Source organism: Tyto alba, unplaced genomic scaffold (assembly GCF_018691265.1).
Source record: "Tyto alba isolate M040663 unplaced genomic scaffold, T.alba_DEE_v4.0 Super-Scaffold_11, whole genome shotgun sequence".
NCBI lineage: Eukaryota > Metazoa > Chordata > Aves > Strigiformes > Tytonidae > Tyto > Tyto alba.
In genome coordinates, this window is record NW_024881273.1 from 2,773,679 (window position 1) to 2,794,080 (window position 20,402).

The 20,402-nt window shown below is 34.4% G+C and overlaps 1 protein-coding gene across 1 annotated transcript in view; it reads left to right on the forward strand.

Moving 5' to 3' along the window:
* Positions 1-13,398, forward strand: part of C5 (complement C5) — a 28,554-nt gene extending 15,156 nt beyond the window's left edge. Inside the window, 20 exon segments of the mRNA XM_042786788.1 lie at positions 549-609; positions 1,205-1,294; positions 1,563-1,775; positions 1,925-2,000; positions 3,327-3,486; positions 3,958-4,053; positions 4,327-4,498; positions 5,351-5,556; positions 6,358-6,510; positions 6,872-6,934; positions 7,759-7,840; positions 8,520-8,571; positions 9,309-9,411; positions 10,162-10,236; positions 10,331-10,436; positions 10,637-10,723; positions 11,097-11,186; positions 11,723-11,806; positions 12,602-12,740; positions 13,002-13,398. Coding sequence (XP_042642722.1) covers positions 549-609; positions 1,205-1,294; positions 1,563-1,775; positions 1,925-2,000; positions 3,327-3,486; positions 3,958-4,053; positions 4,327-4,498; positions 5,351-5,556; positions 6,358-6,510; positions 6,872-6,934; positions 7,759-7,840; positions 8,520-8,571; positions 9,309-9,411; positions 10,162-10,236; positions 10,331-10,436; positions 10,637-10,723; positions 11,097-11,186; positions 11,723-11,806; positions 12,602-12,740; positions 13,002-13,131 — 2,238 coding nt within the window. The 3' untranslated portion in view covers positions 13,132-13,398.
* Positions 13,399-20,402: the final 7,004 nt, after the last annotated feature.

Genomic DNA, 20,402 nt, shown 5'->3' on the forward strand with positions numbered 1-20,402 from the left:
ATTTCATATTGATTCAGTCACTAGAAATAAAAATATATTAAATTAATATAAAAATATTGCTTTATTTTAATATTATCAGAATCCACAATATTACATGATTTCATTGAATTCACTGAGGTGTATGCAGTGGGAAAGTGCATGACTGAGTATTTGGGTATGCACATTTTTAAACCTTGATTATAAGAATCATCAGAAAGATTATATGTGTAAATAGATAGATTACAATTTAGTAAGCAAGGAGAATACTCTATTCTAAGTTACTTGGTTCAGATTTTCTATTGCTTTAAGCATGCTTTACTGAAAGACACTTTTTTGTAATTTTATACTTTCCTAAGCTTTTATTTAAATCTTGTTAAATTTTCTCAAGAATTTTGGGAAATAGAACAGTATCTTAAACGTATGTAGAACAGAAGTGGAACAGTTAAGTAAAACTCAGAGAAGGATGTAGAAGGCAAAAAATCTATGGTTTTAAACTGTTGTTTCAGTTAATATATTTGATTAATCAAAAGTGTTTTAATTTTCTACTTCATTCCTCTTGATGATTTCAGCCAGAAGGCGTTAAGAAAGAACTTCATTCAGGTTTCACTTTGGATCCACAGGGTCTTTATGGTAAGCGAATTGATCATATATGTCTTTGTTTATTTTTTCATATTCTTGATTCATGATGATCAAGTTTTCTGTAATGTGAAAAAATTGGCATTTCTCCTTCCTGAAACATTCTTCATATGTCACTTCAAGGATTTCCTGTCCTTTCATTGATTAACAAATCCATCTCAAAATAGCTAGTCTTTCAAAAAAATACTTGGATTCATTTCTTAAAAGGAAACTTTATATTTATTTATTACTATGATACCATACTAAGGTTTTCTCAGTGTTCTTGAAAACCAGTTAGCAGATGCTTTATAGGAAAATCTAAAATGGTTTCATTTAACCAGAGTTTAATCTGAAACCACAAAGTTTAGGTCCAGATCAGATTTTTTTCTTAAGAAAAAAGGTGAAAGAAATATTAAAGAGTTTGCATCTGTTCTTTTTCAAAGGTTGATATCATTTGCATGTGCATTTGGGCATATTTTTAGTTTTCAGGTTATAGGTATTTTTGTCGCTGACTTATCAGATAATTGTAACCTCTAAATCTAGCTACTACATCTGAATTATCTGTTGATTTAGATTGTGCAGTATGATAACTATACATTTTCAATTATAGGCTCACTGAAGAGGCGACAAGAATTTCGATACAAAATCCCACTAAATCTGGTCCCTAAAACAAAAATTGATAGAAATGTCAGTGTAAAAGGTAAATTGAACTGAAATTTTTAGTCTACTGCATATGTACTTTCTGTATATATGTTCTTTTTTCTCCTATTTCTTATTCCTTTATTTAAATTTATCTGAATTTATTCCTATGTTCTCCTTTTGAGAAAAGGCTTTGTAATCACCCTTTTGTGTAAAATTTTAAATACTTCATATAGAATGATTGCTTAAAAGTATCAGTCAAATTCTGCCCTTGGATTCACTTTCATGATCTTTCATTTAAATAAATGCTGTTTTTTTTCTTTCCACAGGACATATTATGGGTGAAGTGATTGCCACAGTCCTCAGTCCCAGTGGTCTTAGTATTCTTACTAACCTGCCAAAGGGCAGTGCAGAGGCAGAGTTGATGAGTATTGCTCCAGTATTTTATGTGTTTCGCTACTTGGAAGAGTCAAACAACTGGCGTTTACTGGGTCCTGAAACCTTAACTTCAAGAACTCAAATGAGGAGGAAGATGAAAGAAGGTAAAAAAATATAGCTTCTTCTCTTGCTTCAGTGTGGTAGAGGTGCCTCAACTTTGCTGAATGAGAAAGATCATATATCTGAGTGAGCAAATGCAATCTTCATATAAAGCTCTTTTCATAACTTACTTTCTGCCTAATATATCCCTTAGGAATTGTGAGCATCTTGTCATTCAGAAATTCTGACTTCTCATATAGCATGTGGAAGAATGGGCAAGCCAGCACGTGGTGAGTTGAAAAGGTCTTTTGATTAGAATTGATGGAAAAGGCTTGTTTCATTCCTTTGCTTTCATATTATAAATAATTTTGAAGGGTGATATTTTCTAGAAAGCATGAGAAGTGAGATTGATGGTAGAGCTAAATGGTGCTTACAACTTTGAATAATGTCTTTTGATTCCTTGCTTTCACTTGCTGAATCTTTTGTTTATGTCCATAGTGCTGAATCTTTTGTTTATGTCCTGAGTTCACACCATTACAGCCAAGTTGGGCCAATGGTTAGGAGCAAACATATGTGAGATAATTTGTAGGATTTTGCTCAGTTCTGAAACCTCTTCTTTGGGCTTGGAATTTTACAGAAGGATTGTGTAGACTTTGGTTCCCTGCAGAAGTCATAAGCTCAGGCAAAATTTTCATGCCAATTTTGGAGAAGGAAAGCTAAGTACAGGGACATGAGCAAGGGCGAAATAGACATCTTGTTCACACACATATGGTATTTAAAGGCTATCAGACAGAAGGGGTAGTACTGTTTATGGAAAACAGAATGAATCTGCTGTTGAAAATCAGGCAAAATACGTAGTCACTGTCTTGCCTTTCAGAATGGCAAATGCAGCTGGCTTGTAGAAGGAAGGAATAAAATGCTTCAAAAGCATCTCTGTAAAATCACAGAATGTTTTGATTTAGAAGGGACCTTAAAAATCATCCAATGCCACCCCCTGCCCCGGGCAGGGCCCCCTTCCCCCAGCCCAGGGGGCTCCCAGCCCCGTCCAACCTGGCCTTGAACCCTTCCAGGGAGGGGGCACCCACAGCTGCTCTGGGCACCCTGGGCCAGTGCCTCACCCCCCGCACAGGGAGGAATTTCTGCCTTAGATCTCACCTAAATCTGCCCTCTGTCAGATTAAAACCATTACCTCTCATCATGCCCCCACACCCCCTGATCCAGAGTCCCTCCCCACCTTTCCTGCCCCCCCTTTAAGCACTGGGAGGTCACTCTAAGGCCTCCCCAGAGCCTTCTCTTCTCCCTGCTGAACAATCCCAAACTCTCTCAGCCTGTCTTCATAAGGATTTTCCTTAAATTCTATGCATATGAAAAAGTAATTTTTTGGGGATGTAAGGGGTTTATATCCTGAAACATGGAAATTGATCCTAGTTTAAAATTATTTGAGTAATTTTTGCCCATTTGTTAAGTTAAATTTAAAATTAATCTGCAACATTCATTTGAACCGTGGGAGTGCATACCATACCTAAATCATAAGTAGTGCAAATTTATGTCTAACTTCTAGGAATGTGGGTATCTGCAAATCAAAATAAATATAATCTGTTTGATATCCTTGGCAGGTTGACAGCTTTTGCTTTGAGAATTCTCGGACAAGTTAATCAATATGTAAATCTTGAACAAATTTCTATTTGTAATTCACTTCTGTGGTTGATCGATAACTGTCAAATGCCAGATGGGTCATTCAGTGAATTTTCCAATTACCAACCAGTGAAACTACAGGTATGAAATGCAAACGTTTTCTATGTGTATACAGTAAAAACTGAAGTTACTAGGAGGTAACGTGTTTTAGGAATGCAAGGTATTTTAGGTTGCATTTCACTAGAACATCTATTCAAGACAATTTTACTAGATTCGTCTTTTTCTACATCCATTTAAAGAACAGCACAATCTTGCAAACCTTTATGTTTTCCCATTAAAAGTAGCTGCTTACTGCTTTTTAATATTTGGAAAAAAATTATGTAGGTTGATTTTAAATATAATAGTCCTGGCTTGCCAGTAACTATATGTTTTGGTTTCTTTTTTACAAATAAGCAATTACCCTCAAAAGATTCAACATATTTTCAAGCTAAGCCAAATTAGTATTTCTTACAGGAATTTCTATTTGTTTCCTCACCTAAACTGTAAAAAGTTCTATTTATTTAAAATAACTGTTGTTTCTATTTAATTATATTTACGTATCTGATTTTGTAGGGTACATTACCTAGAGAAGCTAAAGAAAAATCTTTGTATCTCACAGCATTTTCTGTTATTGGAATTGAGAAGTCAATTAAAATATGTCCTACTCAGGTAAATAATATTTTTATTTCTGCCAGTGGTCATTTTCTGGGATTCTAATTTCCTCCATTTTCTTTAACATTTGTTCAAAGAAATCAAGAGGCTTTTTTCAATTTCAGAGATTAAGATTTAATTTTCTTTGTTAGTCTTTGTCTTTCAAAATCAGTAGAAGAGCAATAATACAATTCTGGATCACTGTAATAAAAGATTTATTGTAGAAGATATTATGTGTTTCTTTAAAAATAAGTCTAAAAGACGTAAGCTCTAGCTTGTTGATCTTTTCAGAAAATCCATGATGCTAAAAACAAAGCAGGAGATTATTTGATGAAAAATGTGCAGTCTGCTCAAAGCCCCTTTACTATGGCAATAACTTCATATGCTTTAGCTCTTGTGGATTTGAACCATCAGTCTGCACGATCGGCATTCTCTGCACTGAAGAAGGAAGCATCTGTCATAGGTATTATTAAATTTTCTCACAGTCTGTACTGTAGTTGGCTCTCAGGCTGTTCTTTTAGTATTTTTAAATTCTCTATTGTGATGGCAGTACTTGGAGAGTGAATTGCAGTGATGCTTCTTTTGGTATAAGTGAATTTTTAGTCTTGTGTGGCCTAGTTTTTTTTTGCTAGATTGAATCCTGCTTTCAGCTTTACAAGAGTGCAATTTCATTAGCAGTATGCAAGGCAGCTAGGCATCTGTCATTCCCCACTGTATCCCATTTATTCTAGATAGAGGTTTTCCTTTTGTGCAGGTGTCCATTATGGATTACTTTTGTCTGCCTCCTCGTCCTTATGATGTGTCCACTCTCTTCCTTGTCTCAGAGTGGAATTTTCACAGTATCCGCCACTACCCTCACTTTTGTTGTGTTTGGTTTTCTTCTTAATTTCTCACTGGTTGATAAGGGACTTGGTGCTGTTCCTTTTTTGTATATTTTGTCACAGGCAAGTGTCTCAGACTGTTCTCTGCCAAGTAATGATTTCTACTGGAATAGAAAAGCTTTGTTTTGTCTGTTGAAAGTGGCTTTAAAAAAAAAAAAAACCAAATTTTAAATCTGTATTCTATTTGTTTGGCTGCTCAATCCCTGTCCAGGACCAGCAATATCTGGATATGGAACAGATGCTTTGCATCAGGTGTTTATGATCAGTTTCTAGTACATGGGTCAGACTTACTAGTATGAGATGTATATCTTCTGTTAAATGCAGAGTGATTTCCTCCTTCTCTTCTTTACCTGATCAGGCAGTACTTCATCTTGTATAGTCTGGAGAGAGCTGTTGCTGTTTCAATCTGAAACCTTCCTTTTCTACTTTCGTAGGTGACCCTCCTATTTATCGTTTTTGGAAAGATACTTTCAAAACACTAGACCAGCACACTCCCAGCTCTGTTACTGCACAAATGGTTGAAACCACAGCATATGCCTTGCTTACTACTTTGCTAAGAGGGGACAAAAACTATGCTAATCCAATCACCAAGTGGTTATCTGAAGAACAAAGATATGGTGGAGGATTTCATTCAACTCAGGTGAGCTTTTAAATATTTTGTTCTCATTCTTCAAGTACCAAAATCTGAGACATTTTAAGAGGATGATATCATTAGATGACCACACTGACAACGTCAGTGTCTTACATATGGGATTAGTATCAAATTACTCTGTTGCCATGATATTCTTTGTCTCCAGGAAATGCAATTTCTTTTCATTAAGTCTATTTTAAACAGAAATTTGCAAGCTGATTCCACTGACTTCAGGTCTGCTGAATAAGAAGAATCATAGAAGGAAAACTGTTTTCCCAAGTTTTTTATTAAATACAATATTTAATTTCATGACATGACATTTGGTCTTGTTTTCCACAAAAAGATGGTGGAACAAGGTGTAAGAAAGTATGCATTTTTTCGTTGTAAAAACTGTGTTAGTATGTATAAATAGACTAAAATTCAAGTGAAAGTTGCCAGATTTCTAATACACTATCAACTAGTCATACTATCTAGAATATTCCAATTCATGCAACCTTCCTTTTTAAAAATTATTTAAAAGTGAATAACTGAAGAAACTGATGAGTCCTGTGTTTGTTTACTGCTATTTTCTTACTTTCTTTTTAGTAATTGCATGCATTCTTTAAATTGCACAAATATGTATATGAGTGTAGTGTTAAATGTGTTACCACCATGTTAAGTGTGCTGCTGAGACACTGCTAAGCTGTTTAGCTAGTAATGGTTACTGTTGTTTGTAATCATGTTTAAATGGAAGAAAATAAATTGCTTTGTAATGCATTTTCACTTTTTTTAAATTTCTGGAATTAATTCTTTATAATTGATTTCTGGCAGGACACAATTAATGCCCTTGAGGCTTTGACTGAATATTCCATTCTTGTCAAACGGCTTCATTTGGACATGAACGTTAAGGTAGCATACAAAAACTACGGAGACCTTCATGTATTTAAACTGACAGAAGATAACTTTGTGGGAAGAACTATGACAGTGAGTGAATAGTATTGCTTTTGAAGAGTGAAAGCAGAATTCTTAGCAACTTGTTAAATATTTGAACTTTGAAATTGCTACTAAGTTAGCTTTTTCTTTTAATAAATTGGTAGTAATTTGGTATAGCAAATGTTAAAGGACTTTAATTATCTGTTAAATTTAATGAATTTGAATATTCATTTACACTTAGAATCTCTGCTTGTTCATACGAAGTTTTGTTGGTAGAATCTGTTTGTAGCATTGGGCCTTAACATGTGTTTAAAATGTAGGAAAGATAAGCAGATCACCTGGCCTGAATTGTTGATAATCGCACTACTTTTATTATTAACTTACAACTTTTTGTTTAACATCAATCCCTTAGGTACCTTTGAATGATGACATATATGTAAGCACTGGAAGCAGCACTGGCATAGCTACAGTAAATGTAAGCATGCAACCAATTTTATAAAATGGAATCTCTGGTTTGTTAATATCAACATAGAAAAAGAAACTGAGATTTCTCATAAACTATTCAATTTGTTGCCCTTACCTCTAGAGTGAAGTGATGGATGCCATAATGGCTGTATTTTAGATTAAGTACAAGCCACTGCATGACTTATGGCTAATGAGAGAGAAGTTGTGAAGTTTCTTCCTTTTTATTGAAGGTTTTCTGTTCCATAATTCTAAATAGATGATCCACTGAATTTTAATGCTCATCAATTGTTACTCTTTCTGCTTAGACAGCCAAACAGGGAAGACCCACATCAGTGGTCAATTTTGAGAAATTGCTCAATTCTCTGCTATTCTGGTGTTTACTCTTAGTTTATTAAGCAACACCATCGAAAAACTGTTTTCTTGCAATATTTAAAGGAATACTTTTTGTGTGCCTAAATATTAAGCTGTTGCCATGATATATTTTCTTCTAATATTTCATAGCCTCTTCTAGCATCCAACCTAATAACATCTGAAATGTACATATTCTTGTGAACTAGTATTTATATTCATAAAATATCAGGAGTTGTTTGGATAATATTTTTAGTCGTGTAAATATGAGCAGGAAGAGTGGTGTGGTTTTGCTCAAGAATTCCCCATTTCCTTCTGTGCTGATCATTTATTTACTCTGCTCTGTGTCCGTCAAAACTAATCATGCTGTACAGACCTGGTTTTACTGGTATTATATTCTCCATATCATGAGTTTTCACAGTTTTTTGCCAGTTTTGAGGATTGCTTACTGCTTCTGTTTTGTCTAATTTGTTTGTACGTGTGTAGGTGAGGACAGTATATAATACAATCGGTACTTCTGAAGAGTCATGTAACTTTGAATTGAAGATTGTTCCAAAGAGAGATGATGGTAAAGGGTTAATATAGTTTTAAATATTACTACTGTAATATTACTACTGTAATATGCTCAGTACAAGGGAAGGAGAAAAAAAACCCTTACTTTGTTTAACAAAGTGTTTCTTATTAAGAATGAAACTGTAATGAATTCTGCCACTTACTAAATGCAAAACTGGAAAAGAAATTGTTAGAAGCCTTTTAGCCCATCTTGAAACAGTTGCTTTTTTATGAATAGAATTAATTTTTAATGTATTTGTTAGGTGATTTTTTACTCATTTATGGAAGAGTTTTTGCAGTTGGGGGAGTGAGGAATATAGAACTCCAGCAGGAAAAATAAATATGATGGGGGATGGGGGGAGCTTACATTGAATTCTACCTCTACAAGGTACTGAGAGTTTTAGTCCAGTCACAACAGGGTATATAACCACATTCTGAGCTTTTTCCATTAAGTAGTTTTAATAACATAAGTACACAATGAACTAGACTAAACATTTAAAGCTGTCATTTCAACTGAACTATAAAAGAAGTATCATGTTATTTGTTTGTGGCTAGACAATGAGTTCCTATAAAAGTAGCCACCAAAACTATTTAAAGAATTGTCTTTCAATTATGAAAATGCTTTATGAGAATTTTGGATTGCTGCTTCTGAAGAGTTATAAAATCACTTATTTGACTCTACTTGATATGAAAAGGTTACAGAAAAGGAGATGGTGAGCCACTTGGGCGCTTAGAGGCTTGTGCAAAGTAAGTACACCTGATAGTGGTGTTGTTTGGTTGTTTTTGTTTTTCTTTCCCCAGTGAGTAAACCAATGTTTTGCATTTAAAAGTTTCATTTAACTACATGCTGGTTCTAAATGCCCTGGATTTCCTAACATTCAATGTTCCTCCTTGCAAAGGTGGAATTCTCAGCATACATGTTAAGGAATTGAAGCAGTGCAAAGCAAATGCACTTTGGGTCTATGTATGGATTATGAAATTAATCTGAGAATGTTACAAGGCTTTTGTAACATGTTACATTTGTTACATTTTGTAACATTTGGTCTTTTGGTTTTTCTTAGTTATTGCTTTAATATTACATTAACTGCCATATTTACATTAAATTTCTTCTATTTTTTAAGGGATTAAAATGTTTTTGTTTGTTAACAATTGCACCTGGTCTTCTAATCTTCTTTTCTTCCTGTTTCTTTACTCTTATGTATGTGTGTAAACAGAATCAGAGTGGAGGGAATTTTTCTTTAATTTATATATAGGTTCTCATGGAACATAAGTATTAAAAAAAGTGTCTTTATGTATGATATTGTCATAAATCTGAAATGATTCAGCTGGACTATTTTACTTCATTTTTTGGGTTTACTTCATTACTGGGTTTACTGTGGTCTAAATGTTGATAGAGTTTTCCTTAGGTTTTTCTGGGATCACATTTGAAGATTTCTTTTTAATTTCTGTTAAATTTAACTAATATTATTTTTAATCTATTTTAGGTACAGGCCCAGCATGGGAGAGCCGCAGTCAGGGTCTGCTCATGCTGTGATGGACATAGGTCTGGTTAGTGGTTTGGAAGCAAATACAGAAGATTTATCTACTGTATGTCTTAGAGAACTTTTTTTTGTTTACTGTTTTTTTTTTTTTTTTGGACAGAACTATAATATTTACTGTTCTTGATCTTTTTCTGTTAGAGTAATCATGCAGATTTATATCATTATATCCTCATTGCTTCTAAACACTTCTAATACTAATGAGAATTATCTACTTAAATCTAGATTATGGATTTTTGATAGAGTCAGAAACTAGACATCTAGTTAAAGTTTGACATCTAGGCTCCCTCTGTTGTTCGTGGAAAGACAAGAGCAGACAGAGTGGTTGTTTGTGTTAGGGTAGTGTGAGTCAGCTTCTGGAGATGCTGTATCTGCTAACTGTAAAGGGAACACTGTTAGTATACACACCTAACTGTAAGGTGGCTAAAGTCTGTGAACTGGATCTTAACTGCAATGCTTGTGTTCATCCAGCTCCTATTGATAAGCATGCAAGCTTTAGTTAAAGGCAATTAGTTACACTTCTAGGATTTAAATATAATGTTATACATGGACTCAAGTATTCTTCTAAGGATAGTTATGTCTTTAATTCTTCATTATCTTCATGTAATGAGTAAAAGGATAATTTACTGAAAAGAAAGCAAAAAAACCAAATGAGAGCATGAGCATTATAAAGAGGCAAAAATAAGGGCTTTTTACATCTCAGAATTGTGTTAAAGCTACTGATTACAAAACCTTCAAGATCATCCAAAAATGTTTAAGTTGTATAAAAGATTTTTTTCTCTGTTTTTCTCCGCTACAGCTTGCAAGTGGAGTTGATCAGCTGATAGCAGACTATGAGATAAAAGATGGGCATGTTATTCTGCAGATAGACTCTGTACGTTACCCTTTTCATAACTATAAGCACTACTTTAACTCTGGAATAATTTTGTTTCCTTTAGAGCTCCTTAATTCATGTGTCTTTCAAATAGGTGCCAGCTAACAATTTTGTCTGTGTTGAGTTCCGAATAAGTGAGCTTTTCCAGGTTGGAATGCTAAATCCTGCCACTTTCACTGTCTATGAATATCATGCACCGGGTATGTGTTCCATATCTTCAAATTCATGTTTGTCTCTTAACTCTCTTTTCCTCCTTAAAGACTACATTTTGCTTTCTTCAGCAGCTTTTTAATCCTTGTTATTTTAAGCTCAGGTAACTTTTGACTCACAAAGTTTCAGTGCTGACTTCTTGGACTTTGATATTCTATACATATTTATTATTTCTTTTTGGATCTTCTAGATAAAAGGTGCACTATATTTTATAACCCCTATGGAAATGAAAAACTTGTGAGATTGTGCGAAGGAGATGAATGCAAATGCATGGAAGGTAAGCTTTTTTAAGATGTTTTCCCATTTCACTTGGTGGGAAAATTCAATGTAGTGCTTTGGACAAAACCACAATAAACACCAGGAAAAAAAATCCTCCAAAGAACACAGCTGTTGTCCTCTCCAAATTTTACATTAAAAAAAAAAAAAAAAAAAGTGTGTAGTATGATCATGGATGTCTGACTGGATTAAATTCAGGTGATTGAGGGTGTTATTTTATATTTTAAATATTCATTGTACAAGCATGCAATCCCATAATTACAGCATTTCTCAGTTACAGCAGATTATCCCAAACAGGTAGAGGTTCATGACGTTTTATTTGAGGACATGTGATGACATTGTCTTAACACTGTTTTTTTCCTTTCTCGATGTAGCTGAGTGTAGTAAAGTACAGAAGAGACTAGATCAGTCAATAACTGCTGATACCAGGAGAGAAGCTGCATGCCAGAATGATATTGCATATGGTAATGTTTGAATTGTCATTACCTATTTCACGTGCTCTGATTGAAATACTTACTACTGCTGCAAAACATTTTGTTCCAATGAGATCTTTAGTGACTAAAATTCAGTAGGCTTGACAGTGACATACAGTATATGAAGGTGGCATGTTGGACCAGAGATAAGTAAGCGCTGCCCGTACCCTCCACTGAATTAAAGTCACATAATCAGGATTAGTGCACCGGTGAGCCTGATCTGATGAGTTCTGCTAATAAGCACTGTATTTCTCTTGCTCGGTACCTTCTAACATGATCAGGTGGCTTTGGGGTCAGAGGAAGTTGTGAGGCATCAGGTAAGAGCATAGGTAGAGCTTCCATCAGGTTAGAGCATGGGTAGAACTCGTTAATGTTTCTTAGCCCTACAGGGTATAGCTACAGCCATCATTTTCCCAGAAATTAGTATTGTAAAGGGACATTATATTCTCCATCTGAGCATCTGTAAGACATTTAGTATGTATTGCAGGAACAAGGAATAACAAAGTTTGGTTTGTGTTGTTCTGCAGTTTATAAAGTGAACATCTTATCTCGCAGTGAAGAAGGTTATTTTGTAAAGTATTCTGCAGCTCTTCTGGATCTCTATAAAAGAGGCAAGTGTCCTGTTCTTAATCCATTTAGCAATTTATTTAGAGTAAAAGCTTTCTGGTTGAGACCACTGAAGCAGCTGACAAAAATCAGCAGTCAAACCTAGTCATTTCATGAGAGTAGAAAACCGTAGTCTCAAATAGAGCCTTTGCGAATTCTGTTGTGTCCTGAGAAGGGCAGTCTTTGCTTGATGTTTTTAAACCTAAACTGGAATCGGTTAAATGTCTTTTATGTGACAAAACTAGATGAACATATTCCATAATCAATTAGTACAGTTGTGAGCTGTTGTTTAAAAGTCTCTTTTGTTCCAGAGAATGCCCTCCATTACTGTACATAAAATATTCAAAGTGGGATAGTATGCAAGAATATGCCATGCCTTAACTTTTCTTAGTCTTTTGTAGGTTAAGCATGTTTTTGCTTCTGGGAAAAAGGATGTTAGTATGTTCTCAAGCACCCACTGTCTTACCTTTGGGAGAGGTGGCCACTCATAGGTCCTGTGGAACTGAAGCTGATAATCACTCATTTTTCCTCTGAGTTTAAGCACCCAATATGTCCTTTTAATTACTATAATATAAAACTATTTCATGTGCACAAAGTTTATTTACCATCCAGATTTAATTTTTAAAAATTTTTTACAAGAAACATGGGTTATATCCTCAAGTTTTCCTGTTAAATAAATAGTGGCAAATGGATCTCTTGACTGTGCTGTACTGTAGAACACTTTGGTGTTTTCTGTCTAATATACGAGTTACTGGAAACTCTCTTTGTGAAATTTTCCAATTCTTGACATTCTACTTCAGGGCAGGCTTTTGCTCAGAAAAATAGTGAAATAACCTTTGTTAAAAAGAAGACCTGTACAGATGTTGAACTGAGCCCAGGAGAGCAGTATTTGATCATGGGAAAAGAAGCCTTAAAGATAAGCATTGGTTACAATTTCAAGTAAGTAATTTACCATCAGAATATGCAGAGATTTAATCTTAAAGTGTGCTGTGAAATGGCAAGTGTTTATATGTGATAATTCTTATGTAATATATAATTGATTTAATTTTTTAAGTATTAGTTCAACCAATAGTTACACTTTTCAGATGTTTCATGGTTGTGAACACAAAGAGAGCAATTTCATATTGTAATTTTTTGGGGGTTTGACGTTTTCCTCCCCAAATCTTAGCAGCAAATGATCATTTTCTGTTGTCGTCTTAGATTCCAGTACCCCTTGGACTCCAGTACTTGGATCGAGTGGTGGCCTTCAAATACAGCCTGTACCTTTTGTCAAGAGTTTTTAAACAGAATGGAAGATTTTGCCGAAGATCTCATCATCAGTGGCTGTTGATTTAACCGGAGAATTTTAAAATTTAAAATACAAATCAAATCGCATAGAAAGAAAAATAATCCTCATCTGTTTAGTAATTATTTCCCAAACTTAACATTCATTAATAGTTCATCTTGAAAAATGGTCTTTGCTTGTATTTCATAGCCACATTATTGTAACATAATAATGTTCAAAGTATGATTTTTAAGCTTGGATGGGAGAATAATGCAGAATACTGCAAAGACATTTGAAGTCAGATGAAGTGGATTGACTGTAAAAACAAACATAGAAAGTACTGTCATTTGCCAGAATAACACTTAGCAGCATTAAAATCTGATGTCTTATTAAAACATAACCCTTCATAAAAAAAATAAAAGGAAAAATAAAATTGTTTATCAAATAATTTTGTCACAACTTTAATTTCCAAGAACATTTTTAAAAAAATAAATATATATCTAACCTAGCAGAACAGTATCCAAGTATTTAGGACAAAAACCTCACTGCAGCCCTAGTTCCTTTATAGTGATTATTCTAAATGTTCAGTTTCCAACTTCATCAAAGTGCTGTAGTGTAAGAATGATGGAAGACAACTCCTAAAGCTATATTAGATTATGCCAAGAGCCATACTGAGGCCCTGTACTCCTGACCCCATTGTTCCTTTTTAGTTCCCTTAGACCTTCAGATGACAAAATCTTGCTCTTTTTACCCAGGCTAGTATCCAGGCATTTATCTTAACATGTCAAGTGACATTTTTAATTCAACACATGGTTGGAGTAATAGTTTTTTAAATTAAACAGTTCTGAAGATTTACTAAGTTTTAAAAAATTAGTTTCTTTCAGTCCATGTCTGAAATGCAAACATTTACTTTAACAGTGTACTGAAACACTGCAATGTGTCACAAACAAGCTCCAGCCCTTGCAATGGAAATGAAATGTACTGGAAACTTATGGTTCATATTCTATAGGTTGAAACTTATGGGCAACTTAACTCTTTACTTTTCATAAATAAATAAACTGAATTTATGATGTTAAAAACAGACCTTAACTTTACCTGGTGACATTTCAGTTATGAAGTGACGCTTATATGTGTTGAAGATACTCTCATTTGCACAGCATTTTGTCATAGAAAGTTATCCAGATAAGTAAAACATTCAGTAAGAGTCTTGTTAAAATCTTATTTGTGTATGAAAGAGAGAACTTCCATTTCAAGTTTGTCGAATCTGCACAAGCAGTTATTATTTGTGAAGTGGCAGTAGTATATTCAGAGGATTAATAGTATTTTCTAAGGAATTTTTTTGAGAAGAGCCAACAGAATGATTTGGACATGACATGACAGTTTGTCTGATGAGACAAAAAGCATTTTTCTCAAGTGCTGCATAGATATGCTGCAAAAGCAAAGGTGTTTTTCATAAAAACCTTGATATTTTACAAATAATGAACTCACACAGTAACTTTCCATTCATCTCAAACTTGCAAAGATCTTAAGGGGTATGTTAGTTTACTTAAGAACTTTTTTGCAAGTCTGTTATATATATTAAATCAAGCTGGGCACCTTGTCTTCCTTGCTTTTGTTAGATAGAATAGTGTTCTTTGTTTTGCTTATATATCATCTTCAAATCAGGCCTGTTATGATGAAAAAAATTGATGCAAGGTATTTTTTAATTAATACCAATATTCAGAATACAATAACTATTTTGTAATCTGCATGTCCACAAAGGTAGAACTGCCTGTGATGTATTTCTCTGCAAAATAATTTTCAAGAAAATTTCATCTTTATTTTTAGATTTCAAAAGTAGAAATTATATCCTCTTGCAGCTGGTTCAGTCTCTTAATAATATGAGAAAAATTCCCTTACACTATTGTAAATTTTGTTAGTTTAAGGTTAAAAGAGAAGGCAGGGTTAAACCAAGTATTAAAAAAGAAAGTAGTCATGCTACTACAATGAAAAAACAAGCATGTGATACAGGGGAATCCCACTATGAGAGAGATTAAATCTAGTGTTTCCCCTTGCTGATGGTGTGCTAAGAATTTCAGTCATTAACCAGTTTGGTAAGTCCTCTTTCCATACATTGTTAATTATTATTTGTTATATGAGTTATTTCAACCAATTTTAAATACTTGTTATAATCTTGAATTTGGTGTTTCTTCTGGTAGATAGTGTTGGTATGTCATCCATCTAAGTAGAGAAAACAGACTATTTTAAAACTAGTAATATGTTTCTTCTGGTATATAGTGTTGGTATGTCATCCATCTAAGTAGAGAAAACAGACTATTTTAAAGCTGGTAATATGTTTCTCACTGCTTGCATTTTAGAAAGACTATATTTTGGATATTAACCCTGCAGTCCTGGTAAAAATTGTTTGAACAATTGTGACAGTAAATAGCAATAGCATAAATTAAATTACAATAATATTCAGAACTCACATGGAATTATATTTTGATAGTATTCTTAGTGTAACGGACTTTAATGTCAATTTAAAGAAAGCCCAGGTATGACCATGCCATTGTATGATGCATAAAAGCTTGCTTTCCAGATAGATAATGCTTTTTATCCTTAATTTTTACACTATGCTTCTTTATTTTTGAAAATTCTTTTGCCAGGAGAACTTAATCCCCTTTTTATTTAGGCATGAGTATTTTTTACTGTATATGAAGGAGTATACATAGCACTTGAAACACTCCCAGTTTTCCCCTGTGACAGAAACAGTAGAGGGAGTGCAAGAACACCATTTCCATATAGGTCCTATAAATAGTAGTGCTTTATTCCCACCCCCCAAAACAAAACAAAACTTTTAAGACATTTTTCAGAAGTTCAACTACTGAAAATGCTGCACTCATTTCCTAGTGGATGAAAAAACATGTATTTTCCTGTGTAGTGCCCTAATATTAATTTAATATCTGTTGGCAAAATTTTTCTCTTCATTTCACCCCAAATTATTTGTCAAAGAAATTTGCCTGCTAGACAGTAACTACCCCACAGTCTCTGAGATTCTCGAACAAATTTTAGATCTACCAGAGATGATATCATAGTCAGGACTGTATGATAAAGTATGGGCAGAGGATGCAAAGTGTTTTCTGATCAGTCCAGAGTTCTGAGCATAAGAGAGGCTGCAAGCAGCAATACCACCAATAGGTCAGGGTGCAGTACTCATTTTAAGAATCGCAAAATTACCCCATTTCTGCCCATGGAGAAATGTGGTATTTGAGAACTCAGAATGGGAAATGTACTTCAGTACTGCTTCCTGCCTTCTATGGAGATAATGTAGTCTAAATGCAGCATAAAGCCACAGAAATAAGGAAATTCAGCCTGACAAAGTCCTCCTTTTCTTGAATTAAACTAGATATTTTCTGGCAAGTGCATCACATACCTGGTAGCATGTAGGGAGTGACACATAAGCTACAAGTTAAAACATATTATATGAAGCAGAAGACGTTTTCATTTTAGAATTTCCTGGAGTTTGTGATTTTAGGATAGACATTTGATATTATTTTAGCAGACTAGGTTACTTGGTGGTTTAATTTTATACTATTACCTCACCTCAAAAGCTTCTTACCAATGTGCATGTGGTGCTGATAATGACATTGTGAGTTTCTCAAAATTGTTAGTCTTGCAGTAAAAGATACTGATCTAGAAGCACAAGTAAAGATGCTTAATGCAATTCTTTTGCATGAAGAAATCTTGCAATGCTAAAAAGTACTGGTAGCAAAATAAGTGCAGTAGCAGCCCAGAGAAACAATATGTAACTTAATAAAACCTATATGAAATAGATATGAGGAATAGAAATTAGGGAAATGAAAAACAATCAAATAAAATCTAGAACCATAGAAGGGCAACCTGTTTCTAAATTCGTCAGAGCTAACTATAGTAGCCTTCATTTTGCAATGCTGTCTTTTCACTCTTACACTCCTTCAGCCTGTCTCCTCTGCCTTGAAATCTTTATTCCTGTAAACCTGTAGCACTGGAGGAGGATTTACCAGAACAAGATTTCTGAGGCAACTCTCCTGAGGCTCTGTTTCTCTGTTTTTAGGGCAACATATGGAATGATGCCTGTTAGGGAATACCAATTATTGCTTTCTTCATAATTCCTCTTAATTTGGTTTGTGTCTTTGCAATTCAAATTTGTCTGGTTTGGGTTAAGTAAATTCTTACTGCAGTTCTTAAATTTTTGATCTGTATTTAGGTATGCTATTAGTGCATGTTGATTGACTGGCAGTTTATTTTAGTGTATGCCCAACGCTAAATTTCTTTTCCTTTTTTTTTTTTTTTTTTTTTCTTCTCTTCAGCATTATCTTAACGTCTGCAGTTTAACTGCAAGTATAACAGCAAAAACCAGTGATGGCTCTAGACTAAAGTTTTCAGTTTCTCTTCATAAGAGAACATACTACAGCACTTCTGTCTTTGGAAGACCTGGTGTCAAGCATCAGTGCGTAAGCCATGAGTAGCTCACGTGCTTCTGAAGAACCTATGGAAAAGTACACGAATAATGCTTCCTCCATATACACTTGTCCTCTGTGCAAAACCTTGCTGCAGAATCCAGCACAGATACCATGTGGGCACAGTTACTGTATGTCCTGTGTCATCTGGTTATTAAGGTAATTCTATCATACAAACCAACGATATTAAGTATTTTCAGTATTCAGTGATCACTGCAAACAAAACTGTGCTGTGCCTAGATGGGATGTTTACGCAATATTTGTAAATCTTGCACTGCTGATGAGGCTCTAACCTTATGGCTAGTGGCTATTCTGCATTGCAGTGGCCACGTTATGCTCTGTCCTGGCGGAGGAGCTGGAGGTTAAACAGTTGTGAAGAGAGTCTTGCTTTTCTGCTAGTATGGATAATTTTTGCCTGATGGTACAAAATTATGTTTGTACAGCTTTGTAAATATATGCAGCCACTTCATATGCTTTCTGTGAAAGAAACTATTTTATTCCCTAGGTTTTCCTTTTGTAATTCCTTTTTGAATTCCTGCATTTCCATTCCTGACACCAGCTGATGCTATTTTTATGCTCTGCTTTCTCGTTTAAAAAAAAGTTTCTAAATAATATTCATGCCATTTATTATTTGTATTTTAAGACACAGTAGACTGAATCAATGTCTACTGTAACTTCGGTAGATTTATAGCAAATGTTACTTTGGCATTTGATGACTGAATTTGACAGTTAAAAAGCTTGTCTTGCCTCCAGGAAAGTGGCAGATGAAGGGCCAAATTTCCTTCTTGCAGCTGCTGGCACAAATCAGCTTGGTTCCCAGTAAAACTAAGAAAAGAGTTCGATACAAAGTACAGTTACACACATTTTATTTTTATTGAAGAGTTGCCCAAAAGCAGCATATCCAAGAACTTTAATATTACTGTTTTCTCTCTCTCTTAGGAATATCCTTGATCCAGAGTGTTTAGTATGTGGAAAGAAGATAGTCACAGATGATGCAATTTTTAATTTTGGCTCAGTGAGTATTTTATTTTTTTTAATCCTCCAAACTTTTCTAAGCATAAGAAGATAACACCGTTTCCAGTAACAACTGAATATAAACTTAAATTGCAGAGAGAAGTAGACTTAAATGCTTAGTGAGGTTGCCTAGGCAGTCCACGTGTAAACATTTCTACTTCTGAAGTGTACGATACTGTTGTGAGGGTAACTATATATTATGAGACCTAATTATCTCTTGAGAGTGATACATCTTCTCATAAACTCCTGCTTCTCACATCTGTTTATAAACACAGAGATATTGATTCAACTGTCCCTGCTGGTGGAACCTGAAGATTTCTTTAAAGCACAATGATGTAATTGTATGAAAAAGATCAAATTCTATTCAGATGTCATAGCCATGGGTCACACTACTAAGATATCAGTTAGTTAGAATGCCATTCTTATTTCATGGAGTAGCTAAGATGGCCTTTAAGAAATTTAAACCCTGCCTATAATATTAATATACCTTTGCTCTGGCTTATGGTTACAAGATTTCTATCAGTCTGTTTACCAGTTTTGTATTCACACTGTGTTCCAGATAAAACCAGATGAAACTGAGAGCAAGAAGCGTGAAAGAATTACAGCCAAGGGTATGAACAAGAACTTTCTTCATTTGGGTCAGCCAGATCCATATAAGGTAGGTCGTAGTTAACATCTAGGATAATGTAAGAAATAATATTTAATAGGTATGGTTTATAAGTAATTAATTTCCAGGGAAATCAATCTGATATAACCGCATCACTTAACCTTTTTCCATGTATGTATAGCAGGGCCAAATCTGCATTTCATGGGATAGTTTCCTAAAACTGGTGGGACTAAGTCATCCCACAAAGCTGTTGATGGTTTCTGTTGCAAGTTTACAAATTTGAGGATTTTCTTTGCCTTTTCCAGGTGACACTCTAGAGTACCGATATCATAATGCTGAATATCAAACTGGTACATAGTATAACACTGCATAGAAGGACAGTGTTTTATCTATCTGTCTTCTACACAGGAGGGTTGGATTATCTTTTTTTGCATAAGCAGAATTTGACCTGAAAAAAAGCTTAAAATATTCCGATATTGGAATGTCTGGTTTTGTCAACATCTGTAAATCTCAACGGGCTTTGCAAAGGCTAAAAAAGAATTGTCAGTATTGTGATGCATACAGTACTTAAAAATACAAAACTGGAACAAAACAAAACAAAACTAAACTAAAAAGAACTTGCAGTGGATTAATTTTATGGACTCAAAGCAGTGAATTACAGATGAGGAAACTGTATTAGCAAGAGCAGTCGCATGGCTTTCTCAAGGCTACAGACAAGGCCAGTTGCAGAACTGGAACACTGACTGAAGTATCCTGGCATTCAGTGTGAGCTTATCAGACCGCAGTAACTCCAGGGAGAAAATACAGAGAATACAGCAAAGGAGATGGCTACGTAAGCAAAACAAAAGTGTTCTGCTGTTTCCTCTGTGTCAAAGAGGCTCAAGTGAGTGCCAAGTAATATTTTAAGATCAGGCACCAAAATACATTTTCTTATTAACTGTTAATGGCAAAACAAAGACATCTGAAAGAATGTTGACTTTATCAAGCAGTCTTAAAATAGATGAAATCACAAAGGCAGATATGGTCTTCATGGGTTCTGTTAGCTTATTCAGAAGTGTAACTTTTGATAAGAAAATTACACTTTAAAAACTTTAAATGACAAAGAACGTGTCTTATTTTCACAGGTGATTTGTGAAATTTAAGTTCTATTGATTTTTAATGAGACAGACCACAAAAAGGCTGTATTGTTCCTGAAGACCTAGGAACCTAATTTTAAAATTACATATAAAAACGCTGTA